Below are 14,376 nucleotides of genomic sequence, written 5' to 3'. Positions count from 1 at the left end.
TTGAATCATTTTTCAACTATTTTTATACTGCTAATTTCTTTTTAAATGTGCATATTCATAACTGCGGTTACAAATGTATATTTTTACTCTGAAATATCACCAATTAAATCTCAAATGAGATGACAAATAATAACTGGGAATGAAAGTCAATGCACACATTGGCAATATTATAATGATAACACATCTTCAAATGAGGCAAAGGTTTATCCTTATCTGTTTCACGTTAACCACAGTATAAAAGGAACTGGAGGTCATAGGTTTACAGCAAAGAACTCTTCTCGAAATGGCAGCAATCAGGGATGTGGGAGTCGCTCTTGTGGTGCTGGTTTCAGTGGCAGGAGCTGCAATGCTTGAAAAGTGAGTCAATTTTTTCCCCAAAACTTTTTTTCCCCTATAACTGAATGTGATTACTTATTTAATGCATCTCTGTACCGTTAAGCGTTTTAATACTAGGTCAATTAACGTAAACTAAATATTGGGAACATCCCAACTTGCATATAGTGGTGTTAATGATTTAAAGCAACACATTGCTCATTAACTAAATTATGTTTCCATAATGTGTAACTAATATGAAAGTCTGAAAGATGACTCATTTTCCCTAATGCTGTTTGGTGTGTGCAACAGACCGCAGTACGATTACTACAAATACCATCCCATGTCAGAGGTAAGGAAAAAACAATCACCCACAGGCAGACCCTAAGGCAAATTCGATTTTGGGACACTTTGTATCCACTCTGATTTGATGAAATCACATTCAATCCGATTTGAGCACACATTCCCACCCACATAGGGAAGTGGTTTAAAACAGACCAATGTTAGGATGCAAAAAAATCCAATCCGTCCATTTATAAATGACACTGCGAACGGGGCAATTCAATTCAAACAAGGCTTTACATTTTTGAGTCCAACAGATCTCTGAGTGGATGGCGCAACTTGCAAAAGACTACGCTGATATTGTGACCATAGTAGAGTATGGGAAGACCTATGAGCTGAGGACAATACGTATGCTCAAGGTAACAATAGCATTAACATTAAGTTGCAAACTAATGATTGTCTATAGAAAAGAAGTCCTATTAGCTACGCAGATTGGTGTAGACACTGGAGCAAGGAAAAAAGCAATCTGGATGGACTGTGGTATTCATGCTAGGGAATGGATTGCTCCAGCCTTCTGTCAGTACTTTGTCAGCAAGGTAATCAGTCATCATGTAAATATTTTTCAACTATGTTAAATCGACAGAAACATTCAATGAGCAAATGTTTTTTCATGAGTTTTTCCTTCTAGATTTTACAGACATACAAGACAGACCCTAAAATGGGAGAGATGATTAGGAACATAGACTTTTACGTCACCCCGGTGCTCAACATGGACGGTTACATTTATTCGTGGAAGGACAACTCTGTGAGTATTGCATTTCTTAGGACATTTTCCTTATTGCCTTATCAGGGTTTTGGCTGGGAGGAAAAAGGAGGACTAGAAATTGGTAAAGTACAACCCTGCCATTGCACAATTCAATTTTATAAGGATTCAAAAGTCTATCATTAGATTAGATTAGATTACAGATTAACGATGCATTTTGAAACTCTTTATTTTAAGAGGCTGATTTACTACTTTGATACAGTAGTTGTAATTTTTATGTGATGGAAATTCAAAATGCAATTTGCTGCCAGTCCTACCAGTCCAAATGGATTGGACATCTAAAACTGTCAATGGCAGTAGGAGTTAAAAAGGAAGTGACACGAAAATGCCCCAAAATTTATAGGAATGGACCGAAAATATAGAGGAAGTGACCCATGAGACAGCAAAGCTTCCCAACGCAATTTACACAGTAACTGCATTTTCTATTTACTATAATTAATACTATAAATACTGTCTACAACTGCCCACTTAAAACTTGCAACACTTTTTGTTGAGACAAAATATCTATTAATATCAGTCATAAACAATATTTATACCCTATATATTCATTTATCAATTAATACATGTATACTGTAACAAACATAATTGTTTTATTGCATCTGATTCAATTACATAAAGAACAAATGTTTTTAGTTTGTATCTGCACGAGTGTATAGTATTATACTAACCTCTGTTGCCCAACCTGGGTACAGCAGACGGGAAAGCACAAAGATACAGTAAGATTTTATACAGTGCAATATCGTAGTAAATTGCACACAAAAAAAACAACTAACATATATTTTTTTCCCTTTTATTTTGGGAACAGCGAGACAGTAATGTTGATTAATTTTAATTAATGTAATCTCCATTCATTTCAATGACTAAAGAATATTTAAAATATGAGTATTTTAGCAAATTAAACTCATATGTTAAGGTACCACTGTGACAAAATAGGCTCTTCATATTTCTCCCAACTTATAGCGAGGTCAGGTTTCCACAAACCAGCCTTGTTTCATAGATGCGTTTGACCAACATAACATGCAGCAATCAAACGCAGTTCAATGAACACATACCTTTATTGTCATTAATCTCCTTAAAACACTATTTTCATCATCCAAGGTTGTTGATAGAAATAACATAGCGCTTTCAAAATGTTTTGTTGTGTTGTAGGCTTTTTGATTGGGCAATGACTTCCTTTACACTATATATCTTATCTAATTTATAACATTTCTTTTTGTCATTTTGCACAAGTGTTGGGATGGATGTATTTAAATTTGAATCATTGAAAATAGACACCCAAAGGCTGTCAACCATCATGAATTCTTGATTTTCAGCATTATCACAATAACATGTAGCGACAAGCTTACTATAAGTGGCTACTCTGACCCATTTAGACCCGTCTCTGGAGGAAGAACAGATCGCCGGCACCAGCAGGCTGCAGCTGCATCGGGACTGATCTTAACCGCAACTTTGACGCCAACTGGGGCAGTCAGTGTTTTTCTTCATAACAACACATTGAGTGTCAATGTCCCCCGCTATTTGTTGGGGTATGAGAGTATAAGGTAGTGACTCTTACATTTGCATAATTCTCATTCTTGTGATAGCTATTGGGGTGTCATCTGATTGTTGCAAGGACACTTACGGCGGCAGAGCTCACGAGTCTGAGCCTGAGACACATGCCGTTACCTACTTTGTAGGAAGCAGGAAGGAGGATTTCCTGTGTTTCCTCACCATTCACTCCTATGGCCAGCTGCTTTTGCTTCCCTATGGACACCCCAATTTCACTGCCCCCAACTACAAAGAACTAGTATGTCAATGCGCAACCACAAATTTTTTTAGGCGATTAATATGGGGAAAATATGTTCTTACTCTTTAGATGGAAGTTGGCATGGGTGCGGCCGAGGCCATTTTTAAGGTACATGGGAAGATCTACAGAGTAGGGACATCACCAGATATATTATGTAAGTATGACATATGACATGACACGATCATACTTCAGCACTCCTGCCTCGCCACATCAAAAAATCTGGTTGTAATTTAGATTTAAATATAAGTCTTCAATTTGGCTTACATTTCTGTGTGCCATTAGCATGGTCGTGTGTTTAATTGAACACGTTGAGCATTGACGTATGAATGTCTGTGATTGTCTCCAACAGGCATCGTGAGTACTGCAGTTACTAGCCTAAACAACGCAACATAATTTTAATTTTTACCAAACTCTTGTTCTTACACCAAATCACAAATCAATTAAAGCCTTCATCTTCGCTATCACTTATGAACAATGAACACCTAGTGTATAAATTACACCCGAGTATAAATCGCAGGCCCAGCCAAACTATGAAAAGGAAAAGTGTGGCTCTCCTCATGATGCTTGTTAATCTCCCCCCCCCCCCAAATTTCAATAGATCCCAACTCTGGCTCCTCCAGAGATTGGGCTCGGCTCCAAGGAATACCCTTCTCCTACACCTTTGAGTTGAGAGATGATGGACTTTATGGTTTTGAGCTCCCTGAGGATCAGATCCAGCCCACTTGTGAGGAGGCCTACAGTGGAGCCCTGCACATAATTACCTATGTCCACAACAAGGTCTTTAATGGTGCTGTCGCAGCCACCATCCCAACACTTTGGACTGTGTTGGTGGCTGTAGGAGTCACAAGTATCATGTGACATTGAAAAATGAATGCATCTGTCTGAATGAAAATAAAGGCAATGCAAATTTATTTGTACTGTACAATTCATTACAAGGTAATCCAAAGTGCTCTACATTACATGAAACATCTTTTGTCTAAATTCCTATGTCCCCTTGTATATGTTGGAAAACAAAGTGAACACTAAATGCCCTTGCAAAATGAAAAGGTTCTTGGACTAACGACACAATTTATGAGTTACTTCAAAGTTTCTACTTCTGTTCCTGGAAGGGCTGGTATCCTTGTTGTCTCAGTCCAGCCAGTGGCAAAAAGAGCTGGTCCTCAGTAGGAAACTGGTCCCACCGTGTCCATGTCCATCCTAGGATCGGATGGAAACAGAAAGTCACTCCAGTTAGTCACTGCATGTGTACAAAAGTATTGAGACAATTCATGATGAATTACTCAAGCAATTAACTAAATTGTTCAGTTAATTTTAATTTAGTTAAAATTATAACTAAATTTAGTTAAACTTTTAATTCAGTTAACTTTCATTTTAATTCAACATTGAAATAAGACATTATTTTACTCACCAACATTCTGTATATAGAAAACCTGAAACAATATGTCCATGTTTTCTTGACATCAACAACTCGCACTTTAAATTTACTAAGCATCATCTTTTTTACAGAATCCTTATCATGACATCATAGGGCAATTTCCAATACAAATTCAATTTACATGTCATACAGTCAATAGAAAACTATATTTTGTAGGGATGGAAAAACCGAGGCTTTCCGAAACAATGAACCACTTTTGAGACAATTGCCCTAAATTGAATCACTGTTTCGAGGCATCTGACACACTGCAAGAGCTCCATTTACTGGATAAACAGTGCATGTTTCTTTTTAAAACTAAAGTTGTCAAATTGTCTCAGCATTACATATCTTCAATAGAATTAAGTGGATGTCGTCTATTTCAACTGTGAGATCGTGTCGTCATTAAGTGTGAATTACACAATTAAAGTTGACCTTTTTAAGCCCGTGTCATTGCTTTGTGAAGACTTGTTCAAAGCAGTATTTGTAATAAACGACAGTGCTAGTCGTAGTTAGTGGCTCGTCCTAGATGTCGGGGAGTAACTCTGTATTGTTAGTTTTTTGTAAATATTACAGTACAGTAAGCACAGTGCTTGGGAATACGGATATTATTTATTGCATATTATGAGGGTTTCCAAAATCATAAGCTGGAAATAATTGAGCCGAATAAAAGTAAGGAAAGGTTTGTGAAATATTTTATTTTTTAATTAAGTATAATTGGGGGGGGGGGGGGGGGGGGTGAGATAAGAGATAATGATATTCCCACTTAAACTTGAAAATTTGCAAATGTTTGTAGCACCGCAAAAATTCCTTCTCTTAAAAAAACGCCGAATAACTGTAATTCTGCCACTTTTTATTGCGTTCCCACCGATTGAGCGGGCGGGCTCCCATCATGTTTTCATTTTCCTGTGTAAACAGTGTGACTCGCTGACACATCTGTGACGTTCGAGGCCTCGTCAGCAGCGGTCACGTGATTTTTGGCTTGCTCGACGCTGTTTTCGGAACACTGCTTTGACACACCTCTACTTCATTTGCTCGAATCAGATTCGAGCAGGAAGGCTCGAGCATCCCATCTCTAATATTTTGGGGGCCACAAACCTTCTAAGGCTCCTGCTTTTTTGTTTTTTCAAATTTTGGAAAAATCCTTTTCTGTGCGGCGAATTGAGAACTAACTTGTGAGATCAATGTTTAATATACAAACCCTCATTCTTCTCGGGTTCCAAGTTCTGGGGTTCTTGGGACTGCTCATTGGCCAATTCTCCTTGCATAATGATGGTGACATAGTGATATTGCTCCTCCAGTTTGATTGAGTTCACCACAGAGGCAAAGCGGATATTCACCAAATGCAGACCAGCTTCTTCTAACACCTCCCTCTGAGCACACTTCTCCCACGTCTCCCTGCAAAGGAATAAAGTCACTTCTGTGGTCATCTGTGCACCATTGCTGTATACACCAGCATTACACATGCACTTTCCATTCCAATTTCTTCCTCCAGCAATTCCTTAATCTTTGTTGCATATTTCATATACTATTACAATATATATGGATGATTAGGCCTGGGGGCCTTTTTCATTTTGTGTTTATTTATCGGATCTTAACATTTTAAACAAAAAAAGTCTTTTTTGTCATCTCGTTATTTAGGCTGCTAATTTAAAATTGTATGAATAATAATATATACCGTGCTGGCCAAATGTATGAGCACCCCTGCAATTTTGTCAGATAATGTTCAGTTTCTCCCAGAAAATGATTATAATTAGAAATGCTTTGGTAGCAGGGGCGGACTGGTAATCTGTGGCTTCTGGAGGATCACAGAACGGCCGGTGCCCTGGACGGCCGGCGGCCGCCATTCATTATACATCACTGTTTTTATCCCCCCATCCTCTGATTATCTACAGTTCGCATCCAATCCGACAGGTGGCACCAATGCGCCTGGCTGTTCACCACCAATCTGATAGAAGAACGAAGAAAGCACAGAGTAGCCTTTATTGGTTCTTTGTGGAAGCAAAATAGCGACGAGCATTAATGCACAATATGAATGGTGGTGGCAAAAAAAAGAGAAGGGTGGCGCGGAGAAGGTTAGGGAGAAAAATTTAAACAAACTGGAGAGCGAAGCATTAAAATGTCATAAGTTGACAAATATTTTCGCAAGCAGCAGTCTGGCTGCAACTGCCCAGCCCTCGTCGATGGCGAGAGTGGGAGCGGCAGCCGCTCTGACGTGCAGCCGGTGCAGGGAGAGAGAAAAGAAGAGGGAGGGGGTAATGATTAGCTCATGGAAGTTCCCCAGACAAGTGCAGAGCAAGTAAGTAGGGATGAAAAATGTTACTTGCTCGGTATACTGGCAATTGTTATCCACCAGGTAGCTACATTTTAAATGAAATAAATGACAATTCAAGGGTTAGTGCCAGCTAGTCCGTTTGCAATCGTGTCAAGTTACAGTATGCTAGTCCTACTATCACTCTCCTAAGGAAAAATATTTTAGCTGTAAAACAACGTATGCACACGCAGCAGCAATATTAATTCAGAAGAAATATCACAAAATATTAATAATATGAATAGTTTTACTTTAAAGTTTAGTTAGTTAAATTGATATGATATATATTTTTAATCATGTATATATCGTTTTGTTTTCTGGTTAATACTTTCCAATGAAGGTTATGTATCCAGGATTTGTCTTGAAATGTTTATTGTATTTTCATTGAAATGTATTATTTGTATGGCAAGATTAATTATGGCAGGGGTCTCCAAACCGGTCCTCAAGGGCCGCTGTGGGGCCTGGTTCTTGTTTCAACCGATCGAGTACCGACAGTTTAACCAATGAAGTTTCTGCTAAAACAAGCAGCACCTGACTGCAATCAACTGATTACACTTGTAAGACACCAGATTGGTGCATAGGTGTTGTCTTGTTTTGTTGGAATGAAATCCTGTGCCCGCTGCGGCCCTATGTGGAATGGTTTGGAGACCACTGAATTATGGCATAAACAATGAAATCATTTTATAGACAGAGATATATAGAGATATATTGTAATCAATTGACCTAAATCACACTCAAAAAGCACTAGAAAATGATTTGAGAGAAAGCACTTGAGACTTCTAAAGTGGCCAGCAGTGAGTCCAGATCTGAATCCTATAGAACACCCGTGGAGAGATCTGAAAATGGCAGTTTGGAGAAGGCACCCCTCAAATCTCAGCGACCTGGAGCAGTTGGCCAAAAACGAATGGTCCAAAATTCCAGCAGAGCATTGTAAGAAACTCATTGATGGATACCGGAAGCGGTTGTTCACAGCTATTTTGTCTAAAGGTTGTGCTACCAAGTATTAGGCCGAGGGTGCCAATACTTCTGTCCAGCCCATTTTTGGAGTTTTGTGTAAAATGAGAATGACTTTTTTTTTTCATTCTCTTTTATGTTTTTTCATTGCAAGCAAAATAAATGAAGATATTACTACCAAAGCATTTGTAACTGCATTCATTTTCTGAGAGAAATTGAGCATTATCTGACAGAATTGCAGGGGTGCCAATACTTTTGACGAACACTGTAGCTTATACCCAATGCCCTAAAGTAGCTGCCAATTTGCTGATGCTACATTCCACTTATTTATATTTATTTATTTATTATAAATAAATTTAAATTTAAGATATGATATTGGCCATCATGTATAGTGTACACCACTTCTGCAGGCCGCCACTTTTAGGGTTTCAGGGATCACTGCCACACTTCCAACTCAAAATAGATTGGACATCAATCCATGTCAATGGCCTCTAAATGAGTTCAATCTTCATCAAAAACAAAATGAATATTGAATTTAATCGCACGTACAAAAGCTACACCATAAAACCATGATTAAAAAAAACAGCATCAAAATGTAAATATTAGGGCTGTCAAACGATTAAAATTTTTAATCGAGTTAATTACAGCTTAAAAATGAATTAATCGCAATTAATCGCAATTCAAACCATCTATAAAATATGCCATATTTTTCTATAAATTATACACATATTCTGTAAAATAAATTGTTGGAATGGAAAGATAAGACACAAGATTGATATATACATTCAACATACGGTACAAAAGGACTGTAGTGGGCATTTCACTCTACTGTCATTTAAATCTGTCTATGCTGTCCTCACTCCGAAGCGTCTACTTTTTCCAAAGCTAGACAGCTAGTGAACGACGCCTTAATAATTAGACTTCTTCCTTTTTCATCTGATTTATTAATAAAATGGCCTCAAACCATTATCCTCTTTAGACCGTCGTAAAACTACCAAAAAAAAAGTACACAAGCATTGCATTAGCAACAACGTTAGCTTAGCACGCTATACAGGTTCACTAAACAGAAACAAAAAGCGTCTCATACAAAAAATATAACATTTCGCTTACTAACATAATATGTACATTCTTTACAACAACCATACTTACGGACAAATCTTCTCCAAGGATCATATAAGCACAACATTATCAGCCCGAGACGTCGTGCAGCCATAATGAACTGGAAAGAAAACAATAAACCATGTCGCAAAGCGACCACAAGAGTTCGCTGTTGGACAGCACAAAAAGTCTTGCTGTAAAACTTACCAAAAGGCAGAATACTTTCTGAGCGGGACATGTGCGTTAATTGCGTCAAATATTTTAACGTGATTAATTTAAAAAATTAATTACCGCGCGTTAACGCGATAATTTTGACAGCCCTAGTACATATATAGATCTTATCTAGTTTTGCTGATCTTTCACATCACGACATTGATGAACAATTTATGTACTCTTTGGTTTTGGGTCCTCTGGTAACTCCTGTCTGTGTTCCAGCTCAACACAAAAAGGTCGAATAAATAAATCCACCACTCTTTGCAATTTGTCAGTTGACGTTTTAAATGAAGTTAGTGGCCGTCATTGACAGCGATAAACATGCAATCCATTTGGCCTTGGAGGGGTTGGGTAAATGACTTTCATCTAAAAGACAGTTGCTCAAAGTATTTACGCAAATTGTTGTGTTTTAAGCCTCTGATAACAGAGAAAGTGTTTAAACATCTTACAGGCGCATTCACTTTGTCATATCAATTATACCCACATACATACCAATACGAGCACAGGTGCATGTGATAATGGGTGTTAATGGCATAAAAAGAATGGATGGGTAATTTGGAATTCTCACATTTGATTGACTACAATAGTACTGGCAATGACAAAATGTCTGCCCACATTTCGGGTGGAAATACTGGCTTTTATTCACCTTTCGCTCCATTACTCATTCATTCATTTTCCATGCCGCTTTTCCTCACGAGGGTCGCGGAGGTGCTGAAGCCTATCCCAGCTAACTACGGGCAGTAGGCAGGGGAGACCCTGAACTGGTTGCCAGCCAATCGCAGGGCACAAGGCGACATACAACCATTCACGCACACACTCATACCTACGGACAATTTAGAGTGTTCAATCAGCCTACCATGCATGTTTTTGGGATGTGGGAGGAAACCGGAGTTCCCGGAGGAAACCTACGCAGGCACGGGGAGAACATGCAAACTCCACACAGGAAGGATGAAGCCCGGGATTGAACCCTTGATCTCAGAACTGTGAGGCAGACGTGCTAACCACTCAGCCACCGTGCCGCCACATTTCGGGTGGAAATACTGGCTTTTATTCACCTTTCGCTCCATTACTAAACAAGATCATTCCACTCGTATGCCCATAAGAAAATAAGAGAAGTCTTTTTTTTCATTGAAAAGAAAAGTGAACCGTGAAAAGCAGTAGTATAAAGAATCGACTGAAGTTTTGTTATTCATTCTCCACCCGAGCAGTTCCGTACGTGTGAAAAATGACTGCTAAAATTAAAAGCCCATTCCAGTGATTTATTCAACTACCGTGTTTATCTTGATTTATATTATAATTAGTGATGCACGATAATGCATTTTTCAGCCGATACCGATAACCGATAATTTCCTCCTCGTTCCAACCGATAACCGATAATGTCAAGCCGATAATTTTATTAAAGATTTATGTAAAATTTTAAAGTATACACAAGAGAAAATATTGCTGTGCAAAAATAATATTGCTCTTTTTTTTTCAACATCAAATGTGAACAAGTAGTAGTAGTAGTAAATTCCAACATCTAAATTAAGACAGATTGTCTGACATTGTGTAATGGTAAACTTTTGGCAACAATTACTTACAGAGTAAATACATAAGTTGCACAAAAATGGCTTTAAAAGTATGCCATTCCTAAAGTATAACATTACTACACAGCAAAAACACAGCTCCTTAAGACTAGTTAAAGTCCCTTGTTTTCAGTGTAAATCTATTGGAAATAAGTTAAATTAACTGCCAGCACTTCAAGTATATTTCATTCAGATTTCTTGAAGAAAAATGGCCAGCTGAAAATAAGATTAACAGCCTTATTTTAAGCAATAAATTATTATACATAATCCTAAAAAAAAAAAAAAAAAAACTTGTCAGAAATGTTCTTTATTCAAGAATATGTATGGTTCAAAACATTATTTGAAAGCAATTTTTTCTTGATTTAGGTGAAAATGACCTTATTTTTTTAGATGTTTGGGCTTAATAAGAACAAATTGCAATATTTAGTTCAAGTAAGTGGAATAATCTGGCGCATTCAACTAGTCTTCAACACTCAAACAAGATGGGGAAAATTATTTGACTAGATTTAAGAAGAATGATCTGATTAAGACGTCATAAATTTAAAGCGTACTGAATGCATTACTGACTGGATGACTTCTTTGTGTCGTTTGGTGCATGTTACAGTTATCAACTCACCACTGTGCCGTCATGATAAACATGGTTTGTTGACATCACCTGTGTAAATGTCCGTGGTAAAACTGATGTGATCGGCATGTCTTTCACGAAGAATCGTGGTCGTATAAACTGCATTATTTTTTCATCCAGGGATTTGGCTATCAGGTCATTTCGGGAATTTCCTCCCGCCTGTGCCCTTCAGTCCGCCCGGCTGCCAAATTAGCACCCGCGCCAGGCCTCTGTCTTGAACCGGAGTGGCGGCGGCAGCTAAGTTCGTACCGGATATCCGCCCGCCCCGGCCGGCTCGCTGCGGCGCATTCGGTGCATGGCTCTGCTCTCATCCTTTACCCGCCTAGGGCGAGGCGGCGGCCTGTCGGACCGGCAGGCTCCGTCGGAAGACAGCTACTTGTCAACTATCGATCTCGTGAGGTGTTTAGCCATAGATGGGAGTTTACCACTCGCTTTGGGCTGCATTCCCAAACACCCCGACTCCGGGAGGACCGCAGCGTCTCTGTATCGTCACAAGCCCCGGAGCTTCCTTTATAGTTTATTTGTTAACAATAGCTTTAGCATTCATGCTAGCAGCAGCCTCATATTCGTTCCAAAAATCATTGTGATGCAGTTTTAAATGGCTGCTGGGTTAGTGCTAGTGGTGTTCAATGAGGACGCTTTCTTTAGGCCTTGAGGAACTGTTTTGTAGATGGCGAGAGCATCGTTTATTTCATTTCACACACGGGAAAAGCAACGCACGCTAGTGAGAGCGCCTCAACACTGATGTGTAACACCGCCTCCTCTATGACGCCGTACTCCTAAACCCCTCCTCCCACAGGGGCTTCAGAGAAGGGAGGGGTTGAGCAGGCGGCAGTGAAGAAGTGGAGAAAACTGCTTGGTTGCGCACATTTGGAGGCTAAATCAAGTATATAATTATCGGATTGCATTATCGGTTGATTTTTTTATTATCTGTATTATCTGTGTGACGTCATAATTGCCATTATCGGCCGATAATTATCGGTAGCCGATATTATCGTGTATCTTTAATTATAATGATTTAAAATTTTAACTAGGGCTGTCAAAATTATCGCGTTAACGGGCGGTAATTAATTTTTTGAATTAATCACGTTAAAATATTTGACGCAATTAACGCACATGCCCCGCTCAAACAGATTAAAATGACAGCAAAGTGTCATGTCCACTTCTAACTTGTGTTTTTGGGTGTTTTGTCGCCCTCTGCTGGCGCTTGGGTGTGACTGATTTTATGGGTTTCAGCACCATGAGCTTTGTGTAATTATTGACTGATTTGCACTCTACTCCTTTCAATCATTTAGCTTATAGACTCCCCTACCCCCGTCCCCCTCTTTCCCTGGTCAACAGGCCCCCCACATGGTGTCAACCAGAAATACATCTAGCTGACGATAGCGCCAACATATTAGTAATTGGTCTAGATGTTCAATGTATTTCTTGTTGTAGTTTGTGTTTTTCTTTCTTCTCTTGTGTTTCTTTTCTTCTGTTCCCCCATAACCGCATAACATTAGAACTGTTCAGACTATCCGGGCACTTAAACTTCCACTCTGCGTGTCAAACAGCTGAACAGGACAGGTTTAAAAAAAATAATAAATAAATAAATTTTTAATTAAAATAAATAAATAAATAAAAAAACAATGGCGACCTACTAGTTTATTTTTTGATTGAATTTTTTACAAATTTTATTAAAACGAAAACATTAAGAGGGGTTTTCATATAAAATGTCTATAACTTGTACTAACTTTTATCTTTTAAGAACTACAAGTCTTTCTATCCATGGATCGCTTTAACAGAATGTTAATGTTAATGCCATCTTGTTGATTTATTGTTATAAAAATAAATACAGTACTTATGTACAGTATGTTGAATGTATATATCCGTCTTGTGTCTTATCTTTCCATTCCAACAATAATTTACTGAAAAATATGGCATATTTTATACTTGGTTTGAATTGCGATTAATTACGATTAATTATTTTTTAAGCTGTGATTAACTCGATTAGAAATTTTAATCGTTTGACAGCCCTAATTGTAACTGATTCTGTTTTGAATGAAGGAATTTTGTTTGGACTATTCAATTAATATTGCATGTGATCATTGAAATATCATTTGTGGCCCATTACGATTTGTACATAATTCTGCCAAGCAACGTACCACAGCGACGAAAAACAGGACTCATTTTAACTCATTGGCTGCCATGACAGCGCAAGACGTCCAATACATTTTGACTGGAAGCGATTATTCACTGCCAGCATCTACCTGCCAAAATGTATTGGACGTTTCGCGCCGTCAATGGCACTGAAAGATGAGCACTGACAGTCAGTCCTCCCAGTTTAAATGAATTGGACGGCTATCATGTGAAGCGTTAATACTCTCCTCATATTTTACATTTAGTTGCGTCTACGTCTGATTTCCACTTCCTCGTGCGTACGTACCCAAACTCCAAGTGGCCGCCGGGAAGTTGGTACTTCCCTTTCCCCATAACGCTTTTTCTCTTCCCGAGTAGAACAGAACCTGGGTGAGCCGAGTCTGTCACCAAAACACCCACTCCAACTCCAGGACGTCTCGCGGCGTTTTGTAACATCTGTTCGACCGATAAATGTACACTTGAAAACTAAAAGTGAAAACAAGCTTAGGAAGCTAATCGTGAAATTCAAGAGCACTCACTATGAGCACTTCCTGCTTAGCTTCCCAGGGCAATCGCGTCGACATACGTTCTTTTGAAACCACAGTTGAACATTTTAACAATAGGCCTAATAGCTATTATAGTTATTATAATATCCAAGTGGTCACAATTCCTCTACTTGTTCCACGTTTCAGGCGTTGTTGACGCAGTCAATGTCATTAACAGCAATAGACGTTAGGGATGATTGAAATTGGAAAAAAATCACATTGGGATTTTTGGGGGGGTTGCGCAGAAGCGGATTTTAAGGGGGGGCGAAAAAGTGTCATTGCATGAAATTGACTTTCCTATCTATCTATCTATCTATCTATCTATCTATCTAT

General features: G+C 38.6%; 2 protein-coding genes across 2 annotated transcripts; one reads left to right on the top strand and one right to left on the bottom strand.

Moving 5' to 3' along the window:
- Window positions 1-283: 283 nt before the first annotated feature.
- Window positions 284-4,061, top strand: cpo (carboxypeptidase O). The gene is made up of 9 exons (XM_057856558.1): window positions 284-357; window positions 625-664; window positions 912-1,013; window positions 1,086-1,190; window positions 1,283-1,399; window positions 2,791-2,884; window positions 3,001-3,203; window positions 3,273-3,357; window positions 3,802-4,061. Exons 1-9 carry the CDS (start codon window positions 284-286, stop codon window positions 4,059-4,061), a joined length of 1,080 nt encoding a protein of 359 aa, XP_057712541.1.
- A 45-nt stretch (window positions 4,062-4,106) lies between these two features.
- Window positions 4,107-14,171, bottom strand: nudt15 (nudix (nucleoside diphosphate linked moiety X)-type motif 15). The gene is made up of 4 exons (XM_057829392.1): window positions 14,038-14,171; window positions 13,806-13,954; window positions 5,816-6,012; window positions 4,107-4,400 (listed from the first exon to the last, which is right to left on the bottom strand). Exons 1-4 carry the CDS (start codon window positions 14,080-14,082, stop codon window positions 4,294-4,296), a joined length of 498 nt encoding a protein of 165 aa, XP_057685375.1. The 5' UTR covers window positions 14,083-14,171; the 3' UTR covers window positions 4,107-4,293.
- Between the last annotated feature and the right edge of the window lie 205 nt (window positions 14,172-14,376).

Source organism: Corythoichthys intestinalis, chromosome 2, assembly GCF_030265065.1.
Source record: "Corythoichthys intestinalis isolate RoL2023-P3 chromosome 2, ASM3026506v1, whole genome shotgun sequence".
In the NCBI taxonomy this organism is placed as follows: Eukaryota; Metazoa; Chordata; class Actinopteri; order Syngnathiformes; family Syngnathidae; genus Corythoichthys; species Corythoichthys intestinalis.
The sequence above is the reverse complement of the archived record's forward strand: the minus strand, read 5'-3'. Positions and strand labels throughout refer to the sequence as shown.

Excerpts from the sequence above, each read along its gene's own strand:
- nudt15 (XM_057829392.1), bottom strand. The coding sequence starts at position 14,082 with ATGTCGACGCGATTGCCCTGGGAAGCTAAGCAGGAAGTGCTCATA. Across the intron at positions 13,955-14,037 it reads CTAAGCAGGAAGTGCTCATA|ATGTTACAAAACGCCGCGAG; the intron begins GTGAGTGCTCTT and ends TCGGTCGAACAG. Across the intron at positions 6,013-13,805 it reads GGCGGCCACTTGGAGTTTGG|GGAGACGTGGGAGAAGTGTG; the intron begins GTACGTACGCAC and ends ATTCCTTTGCAG.
- cpo (XM_057856558.1), top strand. The coding sequence starts at position 284 with ATGGCAGCAATCAGGGATGTGGGAGTCGCTCTTGTGGTGCTGGTTTCA. Across the intron at positions 358-624 it reads GGAGCTGCAATGCTTGAAAA|ACCGCAGTACGATTACTACA; the intron begins GTGAGTCAATTT and ends TGTGTGCAACAG. Across the intron at positions 2,885-3,000 it reads CTTTGACGCCAACTGGGGCA|CTATTGGGGTGTCATCTGAT; the intron begins GTCAGTGTTTTT and ends TTCTTGTGATAG.